At 38.5% G+C, this 17,066-nt stretch overlaps 3 protein-coding genes across 6 annotated transcripts; 2 read left to right on the top strand and 1 right to left on the bottom strand.

The window, feature by feature from the left end:
* Positions 1 to 253: 253 nt before the first annotated feature.
* On the top strand, positions 254 to 4,895 carry LOC138126427 (sugar transporter SWEET1). The gene is made up of 5 exons (XM_069042213.1): positions 254 to 439; positions 3,845 to 4,063; positions 4,115 to 4,397; positions 4,451 to 4,570; positions 4,622 to 4,895. The coding sequence occupies exons 2-5, from the start codon at positions 3,894 to 3,896 to the stop codon at positions 4,721 to 4,723; spliced, it is 675 nt and encodes a 224-aa protein (XP_068898314.1). The 5' UTR covers positions 254 to 439; positions 3,845 to 3,893; the 3' UTR covers positions 4,724 to 4,895.
* A 1,612-nt stretch (positions 4,896 to 6,507) lies between these two features.
* On the bottom strand, positions 6,508 to 10,517 carry pkaap (A-kinase anchoring protein pkaap). Of its 2 annotated transcripts, XR_011157803.1 has the most exons (4): positions 10,223 to 10,517; positions 10,027 to 10,164; positions 6,745 to 9,974; positions 6,508 to 6,680 (listed from the first exon to the last, which is right to left on the bottom strand). XR_011157803.1 is itself a non-coding variant. In XM_069042193.1 (3 exons), the coding sequence occupies exons 1-3, from the start codon at positions 10,248 to 10,250 to the stop codon at positions 8,470 to 8,472; spliced, it is 1,671 nt and encodes a 556-aa protein (XP_068898294.1). In that variant the 5' UTR covers positions 10,251 to 10,517; the 3' UTR covers positions 6,508 to 8,469. The 2 variants fall into 2 exon arrangements, 1 of the variants encoding a protein (XP_068898294.1); XM_069042193.1 differs by having other exon boundaries at positions 6,508 to 9,974.
* A 172-nt stretch (positions 10,518 to 10,689) lies between these two features.
* On the top strand, positions 10,690 to 16,928 carry Ciao1 (cytosolic iron-sulfur assembly component 1). 3 transcript variants are annotated; one of them, XM_069042208.1, is made up of 4 exons: positions 10,690 to 10,804; positions 13,577 to 13,910; positions 13,961 to 14,250; positions 16,598 to 16,928. In XM_069042208.1, exons 2-4 carry the CDS (start codon positions 13,582 to 13,584, stop codon positions 16,867 to 16,869), a joined length of 891 nt encoding a protein of 296 aa, XP_068898309.1. In that variant the 5' UTR covers positions 10,690 to 10,804; positions 13,577 to 13,581; the 3' UTR covers positions 16,870 to 16,928. The 3 variants fall into 3 exon arrangements, with proteins under 3 accessions (XP_068898309.1, XP_068898308.1, XP_068898307.1); XM_069042207.1 differs by lacking the exon at positions 10,690 to 10,804 and adding an exon at positions 11,723 to 12,330; XM_069042206.1 differs by lacking the exons at positions 10,690 to 10,804; positions 13,577 to 13,910; positions 13,961 to 14,250; positions 16,598 to 16,928 and adding exons at positions 12,030 to 12,330; positions 12,387 to 12,900; positions 12,950 to 13,558.
* Positions 16,929 to 17,066: the final 138 nt, after the last annotated feature.

A 17,066-nucleotide genomic window follows, 5' to 3' on the forward strand; every position in this document is an offset into this window, starting at 1 on the left:
ATTCTGGTGACTTTTATGTCATGTTCCAACGAGAAAACCATTTTATTAATAAAAGAATACATAAACCAAGACGTATAAATATGAAATGTATACCAGCTGTCAATAGTGTCAATAAAACAAACCGAAATAGGTACAATTCACAGTTTTGAAAATTTCATGTAAATTTTTTTATTGCCAACTGAAACAGTTATTGTTGCTCACGCTGTATTTCCCTGCCTTCCGATTCCGAATCGCTAATTCTATGGTTCTGTCATGTCCCCTCTGTGATGTCCACGTGCTCTTTTGACACTTTAACCGCTTTAACCTTGCAAACGTTTATCACAAATAATGAAATAATGTGTACGACTATTCGTGGCTGTGAGTTTGTTCTACATCTACACCAAATCGCATGCATTCATTGATAATAGTGTCCATTGAAATATTACCTCAGAAAAAAAAGGTACAACAAACAACAATTTTTAATTCACATCATCAAACTGTACCACACCTGTAAGCGAAATGTTTGTATTCGGTATCAAATAATCCAAATCGATATTTTGGTGTTGGTAATAAGCATTTACATTAGTAATATTCTAAACCAAAGATAAATAACTTGCATTACGTGTGCAATGTATTTGTATTTGAATATTTGATCAACAACTATAATGGGATAATTGCAATTTGATGTACAATGGCCGGCAATAAAAACTAGCCATCACTTTTCTGTCACGTCAAAATCCAAATGTGCTTTAATCAGGGTTACTACGGTGACTCTTGGATATTGTTTATTAACAGATAAACAGAAAATAACTAATAAAATTCGGAAGTCTGTTTATGGTGGCATATTGGTTATCTGTTCTTAATTAAATCGTTATGTTGGAAGTTTTCAGATTATTGTAAAATAACCAATTTTACATGTTTTGGGTATTACTGTGACAAAAGAGGTTACGACACCAAATGTTTGATATTGGAAAATTTAAGAACGATCTGGGGTGGTCTTATTGCTGTTGGATATTGGTTATTTCGTATTGTAGGTATACCTAAAAGTGAAAATGTATGTAAATTTGTTATGTCTAACTTGGTCTGACGTAAGAAATGAAAAGTTTTGACATTTTGCTTGTTTTGGTAACATCAAAATTGACAACAAGAAGGATGAATTAAAGTGTAGAAAACTTTATGTATTTTTTTGCAATCGACTGTAATTGTCGTTTCTTGGCACAGACTATCGTTCATGCAACCGTAATTTGTCGTAACCCTCAAAAAAGTGAAAATATACTTTTGTATCATTGGACAGAGAACGTGATTGTTCAGCCGCCTGCAATATGTCGTAACCTAGAAACAAATATTTCTATATTATATCTGCTTGTAACCAATATGTTGTAACCCCACTGCATTGTATCAAGACTAAAATTAACAAGTTTTAATCGTCTCCTGAAAAATTTCTGCTTTGTGGCTTGTGACATATTGCAGTTGCATGAACGCTATGCTTTTTATTTCATCCAGGGGGAGCAACTAAAAACATTTAAATGACGTTTAAAAAACATCAAATGTTAGACAAATGGTCAACAACAAAAAACATAAAATAACACTTCTGAAAACATGAGTCGAAGCTTCAGTTACTATGGCGGACAATAAATTTAGGCCGGCCTGTCATTGGCTTGACATCAAAATGTGAAGCTGGCATTATGTTTAACTAACCCCATTTTCGATTTTTGTCATCGTTACAGCGATAATCAAAATTAAAATTGGGAAAAGAAGCGCGCACCAGAAAGAAGTGCTACTACAAATCAGTTATGCTAGTGCGTCATGATCTGTAAGTTACGAAAAGGGCGAAGGAAACGCCAAACAGCTTGAAAACCTTGAGTTTGACAAACTGACACATCAGTCATAATGACAATAAATGGTCGCTTGCATTGACTTTTTTGAAATGTCAGAAATTTGCCGGCCTAAATTTATTGTCCGCCATACCTAGTACCTATAACCATAACCACGATGATGAGACATTTTGCCGAAACTCCAACAAACAAAGTTGTGTGTGGTAAATAAATCTATTTACCATTTTCGTTCTCCTCGTTTGGAAAATGAGATTCTATTTTCATAAATACTGCATTCTTCAGTAAAAACATGTTTTAAATAAAATGAGGCAAATGTCACTTGTCGAGTTTATTAAGTTAAGCTGCATGTTTTCAGAAATTTTGCTTTTCATAGCCGCCCTGTTTTTTCTGATAGTATTTTTTGGAATACTTTTTTATTCTAGCATGACATTGACATGTCATTTATGTCAAATAAAATCGTAAATCCCTAAAAATATTGCCTGATTCTTTAGGTTGGCTCTGGTTGGAGACACTGGAGAAGGCAACTTCGTATCGTGTTTTTATGCAACATCTGAAATTTACCAAGGTCACTTCAGCGTTACCAATGTGGACACCATAATAGGGAATATTTTAATTATTGAAATATTTTAATATCCAATGTTGCTTTCCTTTCAATATTGGTAAATAACCAATGGTCACCATAATAAGCATGAATGACACTGATATTTAAATGATGGCTAACTTTTTTTGCCGGCCACCGTACCTACCTAACTTTTATTTTTGAAAAATATTCAAAAAGCTAATTTGATCTGAAAACTTTCTTACATAAATGCAAAGTTAGATGTCCTAAAGATACTTATGTCATCAACTCATCACTATTTCGCTTTATACACTTCATGATAAACCTGCAGAAAAATGTTCATATTTGTCTGGAGTAACATAAGAGTTTTTCTCGGGGGACTACCCTTCAATGAGAGACTACCTATTCAATTCGCCAACAACAATTTTTTACAGTAAGACACATAAGGCATATTATTCTCAATTGTATTGATTCATTTAAACATGTCCAGCCGATGCCAGGTTTAAATTAAAAATAATATATTCGAGGTCACTGTTAGTTACCTTCAGTTTGCAAATACTCAACACATATAGATAAAATAAACTTTTGCAAATTATACTTACATACACGCTCGATATTTTACGAGTGAGCCCGGTGCGTCGGAACTAAAAATGCAACCCACAATACATTTCCGAAGTTAACGTGGATATTTTAAATAATATCGTATCGTAAAATGAAATTATGAATCTACGATGGCTTTGCGTCCAATAATTTTATTTGTCACAACTGACATTTACGAAAAAGTTAAAATGTATTCGAACGATAAAAAAGGAGACGTCATCCTGATTTATGGCGAATGTAACAAAAATGATTCTGCCGTTGTGCGTTTATGCAGAAAATAAACATTATCCCAAAATCTCGTTTTTTGTTAATTTCATTTAACCAAGCGAATGACATTTATGTCCAAATTTACGAAGCTATAACTATGTTACATCAAAAAACAAATAAATAACCACGTTAACTTTGGAAATGTATTGTGGGTTGCATTTTCAATTCTGTTGTGAAATATCACCATACATTCGACAGACATAAAATAAAAAACTCTTGTTTGTTGTGGCGTATATTTGTGTTCTCAATTAAACTCGAAGGGTTCATAATTGATTCAACCTTGAGCACCGCCAGTTAACTTCCAATAGAATCACAAGCAGCAATTAATTCCCATTGTAAGACTCCCATTCGACAATCCGCGACACTGCAATTTAAAAATGTCTAGCAAGCACGCTGACATTTTCGTTCTCTTGTTTCACAAAACCAAATGAATCGGTGCAATAAAATTTCTCCAATTATGACAGTTAGTAGCGCTGACTTGTGTTCAGGGGTTCGCATTGCGTGCATAGGCACCGCTCAAATTTCAATTGGTTCTAGTAGATGCGTACTAATCAGAACGCTCCAACAATTTCCTCTTGCATAAACGCTCACTGTCACTTTTTAGTCGAAGGAGTGTCGTGTCCGGTGTCAGAGTTTTATGAGACAAAATCGGGATGGAGTCCGCTGCCAAACTGCTGCAACCGTACAAAGATGTGATCGGGAGAGTGGCGAGTTTCCTGACCATAGCTCAGTTCTTCTCGGGAGTTTTCATCTGCCGGGACATACAGAAGAAGGGTAACACCAGAGACGTCAGCTCGGTGCCGTTCGTTGGGGGTATTATGGTGTAAGTAGTGTTGACAGTTGTCCGGTCCGGACGCTGAGAGTGAATTTTTAGAGGTCTGGCCATGCTGAAGTACGGTTTGTTGTTACAAGACGACGTGATGTTAGTAGTCAACGTTACTGCGATTGTACTGAACGCGATCTACTGCGCTTTCTACTACTTGTACTCTGGAGATAAATGGAATGAACTTTTTAAACCACTGTCCATTAGCATGGGACTCGTGGCGGTGTTGTGGGGCTACTGCGCGTGGGAGGATCCAACACTGCTCGAGTTTAGATACGGACTTATCGTCACGATTCTGATGTTGCTCTTATTGGGCAATCCTTTGCTTGGAGTGGTAAGTGTAGAAGAGGGCTCCTCTCGAGTTTTCTTATTTTTGTCAAATTCCAGAGAGAAATGATTCAGAACAAGGACGCGTCTCAGATTCCGTTCGTTCTGACTCTGATGGGAACGCTGGTCACGTTCGCGTGGCTGCTCTATGCCATTATTTTAATGAATAACTTCATGATAGTGAGTATTGTTGATGACATAAATCGTTCAATGATGGGTCTCGTTTTCAAGGTACAAAATGTGATTGGCTTCATTCTCTGTTTTGTGCAGTTGATACTGATTTTTAAATATCCTGGTAAGCCAACCGAAGCCACCAAAAAGAAGAAACATTAAGGATTTTTATTAATTTTATAAGTATATTTCAAATAAGTTATTTTTCATTCCAGGGGTGAATGTTGAGTAGAATGGCAACGGCATCTAACATATTTTTTTATTGAATTTAAAAAAATGTATTTTTGTTACGGCTGAAGAAATCTAGTGAAAGACAATACAAAAGTTTTAAGTATGAGCTTCTTTTTTATGAAAAGTGGTTGATTTTCTAAACTCGGCGTCCTCGTCAGAATCTTGACAGTTTTTTCTGAATCTAGTCAGTCATCTAAACGCTTTGGAAAGACGTAGTCTTTTGGCAATCTTTTCACTCCAGAATTATTCAAATTCGATGAGAAAGCCGCCAAACACTAGTAGAGGAATTGGACTCTCTCATGGGCTGTGACCTTGGAAATATCTGCGCGAAGGCAGAGCGACAAACCAGTGAAAAATCTGTAAATGAAAACTAAAAACGTCGACTATTTTAGATGCAAATAGACGAGAGAGAAACGCGACGAATGACGATGCTTTCCGGTCCATGAGAAAATCCAACACCTAGTGTATTTCAAAATGCTTCATATCCTCACAGTCATTGCGAAAATGACTATTGCTATTTTCTAGAAGTGTCCCAAATCTGAGTCTTTGCAGCGACAAGCCGGAGACTATTTTGCAAGTCTCCAAAATTCTGCAGACCTTCTATTGGGACGAAGACAAAATCCATCATATTTTTTGTGAACATATTCGTCTGGTTCACTTTGTAGATTAGGGGAATCGAATTTGACAAGGTTTTCAGCGCTTTAGAAATCTGTACGTGTAAATAAGTAACTGGCCACGGAATTTCGTCAGTTATTTTACTATCAATTAGAAAAAACTTGCGTAGCCTAAGCTTTATTGTCATTATGACTGACATTCAAAATTTTTGTGACAGAAATTCTGTCACGCACAATAAATATCAAAATGCCACCAGTAACGTTTTTGATTGACAAATTGACATCAATGTCAAAAATTTCAATGTGGGGTTAGAAATATCGGGTGTTCAAATGAAATCCTGGGCTGAGTAGGCGTTGGAAAAATTAAACCGTTTAGAACAGTATAAAGTTTGAATTTCCCGCCGTTTGACATGAATGACATTTGTTTATGTTTAATCGGGACATAATTGAACATGTTTGTTTTCAGCAAAGGGTGCCCTTAGATATTCGCTTCGAGAATAGGAATCGTTACGTTATTCTATTTTTGATGTAAAACATTGCAAAAAAAGAAAAAAATTTTGGCTCTAAATTTTAGGTTAGCTGTCAACATGCTCCAATTCGCGATTTCGACTACTGCGAGGGCGCTGCTGTTCTGACAATCAGCTGATTGAAAATCCTCCTTTTGCGATTTTCCATTTGTTTACGTGTTAATTTTTGTGTCCAAAACTCTTTTATTTGTTAATTGTGTGCAGTGTGTTTTTCAGTAAGGTAAGTGTATTCCTTAAAGTAACATTTTTTAATGTAGGCATCAAAGATTATGATGTAATTTCGTGAAACAGGCGTAAAATAAATAGAGGCGTAAAGATAGGTTATGGTGCATTAAATATTTTGTTTTCAAAACATTGAAAGTCTTTTAAAAAGTGGAAAACATATATATGATATTTCAGTTACAGGAAGGCTTTTCTTCAGTTAGCTACAATTTTTAAATACTTGGAGGCTTCTGCTGACAGTCGATGTGTGGTACAGTGTGATGGGATACAGTACAGGTAATTATAGACTTTTTTCGTTAAATTTCAATTAAATTTTACTTACAGCAACAAGTTTTCAATAAAAATACATCAATAAACTAAATGTCTTTTTATTTAATACAATTACCTTCTCACTTATTATGTCAAGTGCACTACAGTCTACTTTGCCTGTAATTTTTGATGCAAACTTTCTCTGTGTCGTGTGTCCTTTTGGATAACTTTTGAGAAGGAACAGCAAATTCCTTTAATCGCAATTTTTGGGAAATGCTGCGTGGAGTTGAAAAAAGTAGAATAAACTACAAACTTTTAACCTCAAATTCGTGGAACTCACGATTTATAAAATCTTCACGTAAAAAATGTTTTCCACATACTCGCATATACCGTCTTGCAGGTTTTCGCAATAACAAAACCTTTTCCCAAGCTTTTCTTCTGTCTATACTTTCCTTGCCGCCAAAAATGTTTATGATTTTCACTTTACAACTATTTTAGCGTGGAAAGTAATGCAAGCTGGTCCTGGTCTCTCTGTCTTTCGCTCTACGTGTGTGACAACCATGGACAAAACACTTGGTTTTATCTACTTTCTTTTTGCCCATTGTAACATCACTGTTTGTCACTAACCCCCGTACCTGTGGCCCGTACACCGTTCATCATGTTATTTTTGCCATTAGCTACGTATTAAGCGATAATTTTCGGCGATTCGACATTCCACCGCCAGAGGTCATGTTGCTTATCCGAAATGGCGAATTAATCTACGCTTTAAAAAAGCACAACAATTGATGGTTTCCAACGCCTTCCCAGCCCAGGATTTCAGTTGAACGCGCGATATACATACAATAAAACCTGTTTTACAGGCAATGTCAACAGAATGACAACGACTGACGAAATTCCGTGGCCGTGACTGTACGTAAGACGCGATTTAGTTTTTCCACAGCCTTAAAATCTTTGGACGAACGAAAATTCATTTTCAACCGGTAGACAGTTCTTGACAGTACACAGTTGCCACATAAATTTTCGTACATAGTTGCCATACTTATCCACAATCATTTTGAATCACCCAATATATTGCCTCTTTGATTTTTTAATTTTTATAATCCACTCAATCCACGACGGCACCCATGTGTCGTATCACTTGTATCAACTCTAGGAGTAGGTACAAAAACAATATATGAATAGTACAATAGGTTCATTAAACCCCATTATAAATTTGCAGTGAAGGAAATATTCAAACAATTGTTCAGCCAATTTATTTGAAGTTTTGAAATTTACGTTTTTGTACCTTAAATCACCTCCTTATCAAGATCTACGAAACCTAGAGCAAAATTGTATGGAACACATTAGTTCAGGCTCAAAGGCGCGCCGCAAAATACGCCAAATTCGCGTGACTTCAGATTCGTGGGTTCGCGCCAGCTTTGTAAAAATCGACCTAAACGTTTAAAAATCGTGAAGAAAAATTCACACCGTGTCTAGACTATTATCGGAAGCAATTCCCAGTCACTTTCACGGCCGAACATTTTAATTTTCATCCTCGCCAAATTTTGAAACTGGAAAATAAAAAATCTATTAGAATATTTATATATATAAATATATTGTACATTAGATGGAGGACTATTTACAATATTCATCGTTATTTCACCAATTTCAACTAATCTTTACACCACAAAATAAGGTAGTTACAAATGAAAAACGCACCGACTCGGTACTCATTATCACAAATATATGTACACCGGTAAGTCATAAATAATAAAATATATAAATATAATAATCAATTCGTCAATGTCAAAGGAAGTATTAAAGAGTACTAACGGTTTTTTGATTGGCAACTATTAATTCGGTTCGTGTGTGCGTTACACGCCGAATAATATACAGTGTGTTGAAATGAATTTGCGCGCACAAACTTTTCTTTTGATAAAATCGATTGAGCGCACTTCATCGTGAGACTACAAAAATGAAAATTCATTCAAAATCGATCTGATGATCTTTACTGACACGCCAAGTGCCAACCTAGACTTACGATATTTTCTTTTTGAGCTACTATTGTGGAGTAAATCTATCACAATCACGAGTTCGTCGGCTTCTCCTCGTTCAGCGTCACGTTCGTTATGTCCCTGACGATCATCTCGGCCACTTGCCACGCCATCTCCTCCTTCTTCTTGTCCTCGTCCAGACTGACGAACTTGCGCACCACGTTCCTCAACTTGAACCCGTTCTTGTCGGGCTCGGGCTCTAGGTCGCACTCGAACTTCCCCAGCGCCGTTATCCTCCCGCACGACAGCCTGTTGCTCCTCTTGCGCTTCCACAGCGCGTCCGGATCGGCCAGCTCCCGCGCGTCGATACCGACGTCGCGCCTCCTCGCGCTGCTGGAGTTTATCTCCAGCGCCAGGAAGGCGCTGTGCGTGCTGAAGCTCCTCTCGCTGCTGCAGTCCGACGACAGGGGCTTGTTGTTCTCGATGTTGACGGCGTAGTCGTTGGACTGCACCGTGTTGATCAGCTCCGACAGGTACTTGTAGAACAGCTGTGACGCCAGGAAGGGCTTCAAGTAGTTGCGCTCCAGCACCTGCTCGACTATCTTGAGCGGCACGTTGAAGCAGTCGATGACGAGGCCGTGCTCGCCGCAGATGTTCTGCTCGACTTCGAAGCGGATTTTGTCGCCGAAGCCCAGAGGGCAGTGCGCCTGCAGAGAGAAGTACTTGTCGTAGAGGACGACGGCGTCGTTCTGCGCCTCGATCGGGTCAAAGAAGTCCTTCTGGTTTCTCAGGTGCTGCTGCAGGTTGGTCGCCGCTATCCAAAACTCCAGGAGGCTGCAATTGTTCTCCTGCTCCAGGAACTCCATGAAATAAAATAGAGCCGTCTCGTTGTAGAGGATGTCGTCTAGAGCCACGTTGCCGCTGGTGAGGACGTCGATCTGGTGCTTGCAGAAATAATCGCTCCCCAGGAACGCCTCAAAGTACTCTTTCTCCATCACCTCGTACACGTAGCTCTGCACCTTGTCAAGGCAGTGCCCCACCAGCACCTTGTCGATGTCGCAGATGTTTTCCACGACCTCGTTGCGGATCGCTTCTGAACATTTGACGTTGTGCGCGGCCTCTTGTGCTACGTACTTTTTGAATATCGCGAGTGCGCTGTCGACGATGTGCTGGCTGCTTTTTTTGTCGTCGTCGATCAGACTCTTCACCTTAGGACTAGTATCACTCATGTCTCGATCACATAAAGAGTTTGCTTCTACAGAACTCTGGGTAACTCTACTTTCCGAAATTGTTGCAGTTGAGTAATCGTATAAACTGTTCGTGTCAGCCGTATAAGAATCACAATCTGTACTCACAGATAAACTGTCATGGTCCCCCTTGAAATTTGGCAGAGGTGAGAAATTATTTAGGGTTTTTCGTTCCCGCCACTGGGTCATGTCGGATTTGAAGGAGTCCACATCTAGCCAACACATGATGTATCGAGAGGCGTTTCGCGACTCCATGTATTGCATAAAGTACCCGAGGACTCCTCTGTCCGATAATACTTCTTGAAGGGTTCTCGATAGTTTCGATCTCTCCTTTGTCGACTCAAATTCGTCTTCAAAATCAAACAATTTGAGTAAAATGCAGAAAAGCAGAGACAGACTCACCGATGTCGAAGAGGCCTTCATCATCTAGAGAGCCAAGAGGACAGGGCTTCGCTGCGCTGAAATTGTTCGGTCTGGGGCAGTTCCCTCCGACGTTCGACTGTTTATCAGTCGATGAGTAAGAATTTTTGTCGTTGTCGCCTTTCGAAATAGATTCGTGTAAAAATTGATTTGTTTACGTTTAAAAAATGTTTCATACCTTTTGACTTTTTCCAAAACTGTAACATTGTTCATCGTAGTGATTATTTTGCTGTGTTTACGTGACTAATTCTAACCTTGCGGAAACTGTTAACGACTAAAACTAGTGGAACGAGACACAAATAAGTTGATGAAAAGGTAAACAACAATGTAGAACATCGGCAAACAGCGGTGCGAAGTGTATTTGAGTACACATTAAAAAAAGTGTACGTCAATTGTCATGTCAATCACAAACATCGCAACATCGCAAATTTACCGATGAGATGACCAAAACACTGAAAATGCAAAGAGCCCCGGGTTTTTTGCGCCTGCGCTGTGGGTATTTGGGGTAAGAATTCAAGTTTCAAAAACCAAATAAAATTAGGAAACTTGAATTTCATTGTTTATTATTGCGGTGTGTTAGCTGGATGGGATAATTAGGAATAAGATTTGATACCGACACCGAGCGAGGTTTCTCGATGAAAGACTGGGCTGATTAATCTATGCTGGGCTGCGACAGTGCTGACAACCTAAGAACACAAAACACACAGAAAGTTCAATCCAAAAATTTGCAGTGTAGTGTTTGGAGGAAAATCTGATTGAGGTGAGAGGTGAGGTTGTCAAAGTATGTCAAATGAAATCGTGTAAATATCAAACTATTTTTTATAGAGGTGTCCTTGAACTAGCGTATGATGTTTTAAGAGCGCATCCTGGAGTGACAGCGAAAGCCAAATGTCAAATGTGAAAGAAAAAGATTATTTATTTATTTTTATTAATGGTAAATTAAATTTATCCGGTCCTTGGCAGAAATCTGTAAGTGTCAACACGACAGAGTTGCTTTCGAGTCTCTCATTCTAGAATAAATGAGGTCTAAATGTTACGCTGACACGTGTTCGTAAAAAATTTAAAAAAAGCGAAAATTAGAACTCTCGCAAAAATAAAACCAACACAAATTAGAGCTGGAATGGGACATAATAGCTATTTATGCACCAAGGGCGTTACAACGATGATTACGCCCGGAGAACGATGAATCCAGCTCGAGGGCTTTAGCCCGAGAGATGGATATCGTTCGATGGGCGTAATCATTCGGTGACGCCGTGGTGCATACAAGATTTTATTTTTCACTATACGTGTTCTTTAAAAAAAAAAAAAAATTGGCATCTGTGCAATTATGAATTGATGAGGGCGTTATGAATTCATTAGGCCCGCTTATTCTTATTACGCCCTGTTTTATTCTCCGGTTGTTGTGGACATGTTTACGTATTTCGTATCCTAGGAGTTATCATGCAATTATACCAAAGTGAAAAATAAAATAAGAAACTTCATTTGTAGCGACTTAACTTTATTCTTGTTTCTTTTTTTTACTTCTTATTTTACTAAATTGTTCTAAAGTGTTCCTGGGTTCACAATAAACGTATAATCTGTTTCAAAATCCAAAAATCCACCACCTGTTGAATTATGTTGGCAGAAAAAAAGAAATCCCTAGAAAAAATGTTATGTTCTCTTTGAAACATTTTGAATTATAACCTGCTAACTTGAAAGTTGTCAAGTAAATGTAAAAAATAATTGAAATAAGTAATTTCATAGATAACTTGTTAATTCCACGGCAACCCTGATCTAAAGACTTTTTGATCATACGATATTTATCAAGCGGTGGGGATGTCGAGGACAAGTGGCGGGGATGTCAATGCCAAGTGGTGGGGATGTGACATCCCGGATGTCGATGTCAAGGGAAGCTAAGGTCAAATAGTGGGGGAGCGGGAACGTAAAGGTCAAGGACAAATGGTGAGGATAACACTAAGGTCGAGGCCAAGGGAGGGGCTTAGAGGTCAAGGTCAAAAAAAGTGGTGGGGGGTTCATGCCCTCTCGAACTCCCCCTACTGCGTTATGTTTTGTTTTGTTTAGGAAATAGAATTTAAAAACGTGCAATCTATCAACGTACGGAGTACAGTAGCAAAGTCATTCAACACATTCAGTGCTAACAACTTGAAAGAACAAAACCTTTAAGTGTTGCAACTTTGTATTTAGTATTTGATGTCATGACAATTAGGAGTTGTGGGAATTTGATATTACAGTAAAAGTTGATGCATCAAATGTAATTTACGAATATTACAAAATTAAATATATAGAGTAAGTTTCAGTTTATATTAAAACATTTTTCCTTATTGCGAGGTCATAAATTAAAGAACCCCATGACATAACCATCGTCGCACTCGTCTCCTAACCTCAAACATGGCAAAACTGGAAAACCTGCAAACCCTCTCAAAACACGTCGGCCGCGTCTGGAACGTGAGTTGGCACCCGAAAGGTCAAACCTTCGCCTCGTGCGGCGAAGACAAAACAATCAGAATTTGGTCCAGAGAAAACAACTCCGACCTGAAATGGCTGAACAAAGTAATCCTGACAGACGGCCACAAACGCACAATCCGAGAAGTCTCCTGGTCGGCTTGCGGCAACTACCTAGCTTCGGCCAGCTTCGACACAACAACCTGCATCTGGGACAAGAAATCGGGCGAGTTTGAATGCAACGCCACTCTCGAGGGCCACGAAAATGAAGTGAAAAGCGTGGCCTGGTCCAAATCTGGAAGATTTCTCGCAACGTGCAGCAGGGACAAATCAGTGTGGATCTGGGAGATTGCCGACGAGGACGAATACGACTGTGCCGCGGTGCTCAACGCCCACACCCAAGATGTGAAAAAAGTGAGAATCTAGATACAAAACTGCGAGGTTGTAAGTAGAAGTGTTGCAGGTGGTGTGGCATCCCACAGAGGACATCTTGGCGTCAGGTTCCTACGACAACACCATCAAATTGTTCAAAGAGGACCCCACTGACAGTGACTGGATGTGCTTCGCTACATTGCTCGGTCACGACTCGACTGTGTGGAGCTTGAGCTGGGACAAAGAAGGCAAACGTCTGGTTTCGTGCAGCGACGACAATACCTTAAAAGTTTGGAAGCAGTATTTGCCAGGGAACAGTGAAGGTGTTGCCACTCCAGACGGACAAGAATCATGGAAATGTGTTTGCACTCTGTCTGGCTACCACAACAGGACCATTTACGACGTGTCTTGGAGTCACCTGACTGATCTAATAGCGACATCTTGCGGCGACGACTCCATCCGGATATTCAGAGAAGATGACGGGTGCGACCCCAACGCCCCCACTTTCAGTCAGATAGTCTGTGTGGATAGAGCACACTCGCAAGACGTAAATTGTATTTCCTGGAATCCGGTCGTGCCGGATGTTTTGGTGTCGGGTAGTGACGATGGTGAAATTAAAATGTGGAAATTTTCAAATACGAATTGATTCTTTAATTACTGACCTATGTATCAATCTCTATTAAATAGTTAGTCGTATAAAGTGCCTTTTTTTTCGCAGATTAAATGATAACGAGAGGTCTTCGTGAAACTTGTAACTTCGCACGAGCTTACATTACAAGGTCCAACTTTACGGAAGCAAAAGTCAAAAACATGGGACTGTCGGTTAAAGAGATCGTCAAAACTTTGCAGTCTTACGCCTCTTTGACGCTAGCCGAAAGCTGGGACAACGTGGGTCTCTTGGTCGACCCCATGACTGACAATAAAGTCAAAACAATTTTGTTGACGAACGATCTGACGGAAGATGTTGTCGCCGAGGCGAAACAACTAGGCGCCGGTCTTATTGTCTCGTACCACCCTAACATTTTTCAAGGCCTGAAGCGCGTCTCCGCTGAGTATTAGCATTCGGTAATTGTGTCACCACAAACTAATATGTATGCTTCAGCACGTGGAAAGAACGAATTGTTGTCCAGTGCATCAAGAACGATATCGCTGTGTTTTCTCCGCACACTTCTTGGGACTGCATCGAAGGCGGTGTCAATGATTGGTTAGCTTCAGCGTTCAATTTTACGGCGATTAAGCCGATAAAGGAGACTCCAGAGAATCCGTATCAAGGTGCTGGACGACTTTTAAGGTTGGAAGAGGCGGTGAGTGTTCAGGACGCGATCGATTGGGTCAAGAGACACACTGGTCTGGACCATTTGAGGCTGGCGTTGGGTCGACACAAGACCATAAGTGAGTATGCAAGGTTAAGTGACCTGACCTGACTTAATCAAACTTTTAATTTGATAATGTCATTTCGTTTCCACCGGAGTACCGGTAGAACCGTATTTTTTTAAATTAAGTAACGTAACAAAATGGAACAAAAAGCACTAAAACTCATAAGCTACATCTGAAACAAGAGTACGTTGTTACGTTGGTACTGGTAAAAAGTTTTGGCAAGCTTGTGTTCCTTCGCTGGGCATTCGTCATTATGATTACTGATTTACTCTACTCGTTAACCTGTAGTGGCGTAGCGTCGTGTGTGACGTCAGAAAGCGGTGAAACTATATGAGGTTATGTCTGTTTTGAATTTTGATGTAATCCGTGGCATTCTGTTGTGTGCTGCTTTAAAGTCACTAGATAGTGATCTAGTGACTTTATGCTGCTTATGCTTATAATTTTGAGTGTGAAGTGTTAAAACTTAAAAATGCCAAAAAGTTCTACGGAACGTGTCCGAGAATTTCGAGCAAGAAAGACAGCATGCAGGTAATTCTTAATTATCACATTTTTCTATATATTATTAAATACATGTTGAAAAAAAAATTCCTGTGTCTACCTTTAATGGATTTTTCCGTTGACCGTTTGTTAATTTCAATATTAATGAATTATTTTATGTAAAATATAGTGTATTATTCTAATGAACCTCATTAATACACTATTTTTCATTAATCAACGATTTTTGCGATTTTGACGTTTTGATGATATTTTCATGTATAAACAACCTCGAACATGCATTGTTTGCACATACCAATACTGCAGCAGGTAGTGCAGCAGGGTTTTCTATATTTTATAGCTTCATAACTGCACAATTACGAATTCACTTTTTCAAAAGCCGACCTTTTTGGTTATAATTCGCATGTCATATTTTTCAAAGGAAATAGGTTTTCATAGCAACCGTGATTTTTACAGGAAATTGAATGTGAATGGAGTTGACGTCTTCTGACACTCTTTGTGGAAAAGTGAATAGAAAGTGTTGATAAAAATGGCCTACCCTGAGGGCAAAAAAAGGATGAAGGTATTTTATAGGTCCCATCTTTATCGAAAAAGATGAAATTGGTTTTGATTTGGCTTTAATTTGAAATTTTGTCACAAAAAAAAAGTTTGCGGTCAACGAAAAATTTTTGTAATCAACTCGTTTGTTAATGGGCGATTAATAATCTCAACTATTAAAGGCACTCATTCGCTACACTCGTTCGTGCTTTAAACAGTTTCGATTATTAATCGCCTTCATTAACAAACTAGTTTATTAAATAACTATAAATATCCAGAAGTATCCTACTTTACATATAATAACGGAGACTTATTATGAAAAACACTGATTTTTGAGATTCTATTCAGTGTGTGTTACCAACTGAAAAAAGTTTCTAGATTTCGGATGTGTTAATGGTTTATTAACGCCACGACCTGATAGACCTGATTTATTATAAGAAAAGTTGCAAAGTTGTACTGGTCGACTTGTCCGGGACTATTCTGTCCTAAGCAAGGGCGTAGCAATAATTTTTTTCTGGGGTGGGCCAGATTTTAAACCACAGACAGATGATAGATAGATATTGCAGATGTATCTTGTTTTTAATGTGTTTTACTTTTATTCTGGGGTGGGCCAGGCCCACCTGCAAAAAACAGCAAAAAACAAGAAAAATTCTCGGTGACAAAAACTTAAGATGAATAATATCCCCAAAAAGTTCCCTTACCCTAGCGCTCTGCGGGGACCATTTAAAAAATTACACTTTTGAACAAGCCGTTTTATAATACAGCAGGTCGTGATCGACGCATTCAAAATGAATAAAATAATGAAGCTGTTTTAAAACAGCAAAGTAGAAAAAATATTTTTAATCAAATTTAGATGACAAATTTTTACTCTTTATTGCAGATACAAAACATTTTCTCAAACACAAAACACTTAACATTGCTTTACACCGCATTGCTGAATTTATTCGAGAATTTGTGGATACGGAAAAATAAATTAGTGAAGACGTTTTTATTAATACCTCCTACGGAATAAATCTACAAAGAAATGTATCCCCATCTTACACTTCCTCCACAACCAGTAAATAACCGATGAAACTGTTAAAGAAGAAAGTATACCGATTTATAAAACTATTATGAAATCATTGAAATCTTCCGAAATTGAAGGTAAAGTAAGTTACTTAAAAGAATATTTCGAACACACATACAGTTATTACCAACGATTTTTAGTCAAGTGCTTGGATTTATTAAATGATACAATAAATAAACTGGCCGTGTATACTGAGACGTTAAGTTTTATACCAAAAAAACCAGTAACAGAAAAGACATAACCACAAGTTGTTTTTTTTTTCAGACTCTTCTGTATCTACTGTAGCACTGTGTGCTGGTTCGGGCGGTTCGGTTTTAAAAGGAGTGGAAGCCGATGTTTACCTGACTGGTGAAATGTCGCACCACGACGTGTTAGATGCCACCCAAAATGGTATCCACGTGATTCTGTGTGAACACAGTAACTCTGAAAGGGGATTTTTGAAAATCTTCCAAGATCATTTGAAAACGAAGCTTTTGCAAGGTCAAGTAACCGTCGTGGTCTCCAAGATTGACAAAGATCCGCTAACTATAGTTTAAAAAATATAGTGTTCACATATTTTTACAGAAATTAATTGGTGCCTGTCTACACTTACCAATTTTGTCTTTTATTTTTACCTGAAAGCACCATTTCCTAAAGTAAATCGCTTCTTTTATATTCTGTTGAACATAAATTGAAGAGAATGAAGTAAATAAATTTGCTTTTTATTGTATCCAGTTTAGGACAACTGAGCTGA

This window comes from Tenebrio molitor, chromosome 3, assembly GCF_963966145.1.
Source record: "Tenebrio molitor chromosome 3, icTenMoli1.1, whole genome shotgun sequence".
NCBI lineage: Eukaryota > Metazoa > Arthropoda > Insecta > Coleoptera > Tenebrionidae > Tenebrio > Tenebrio molitor.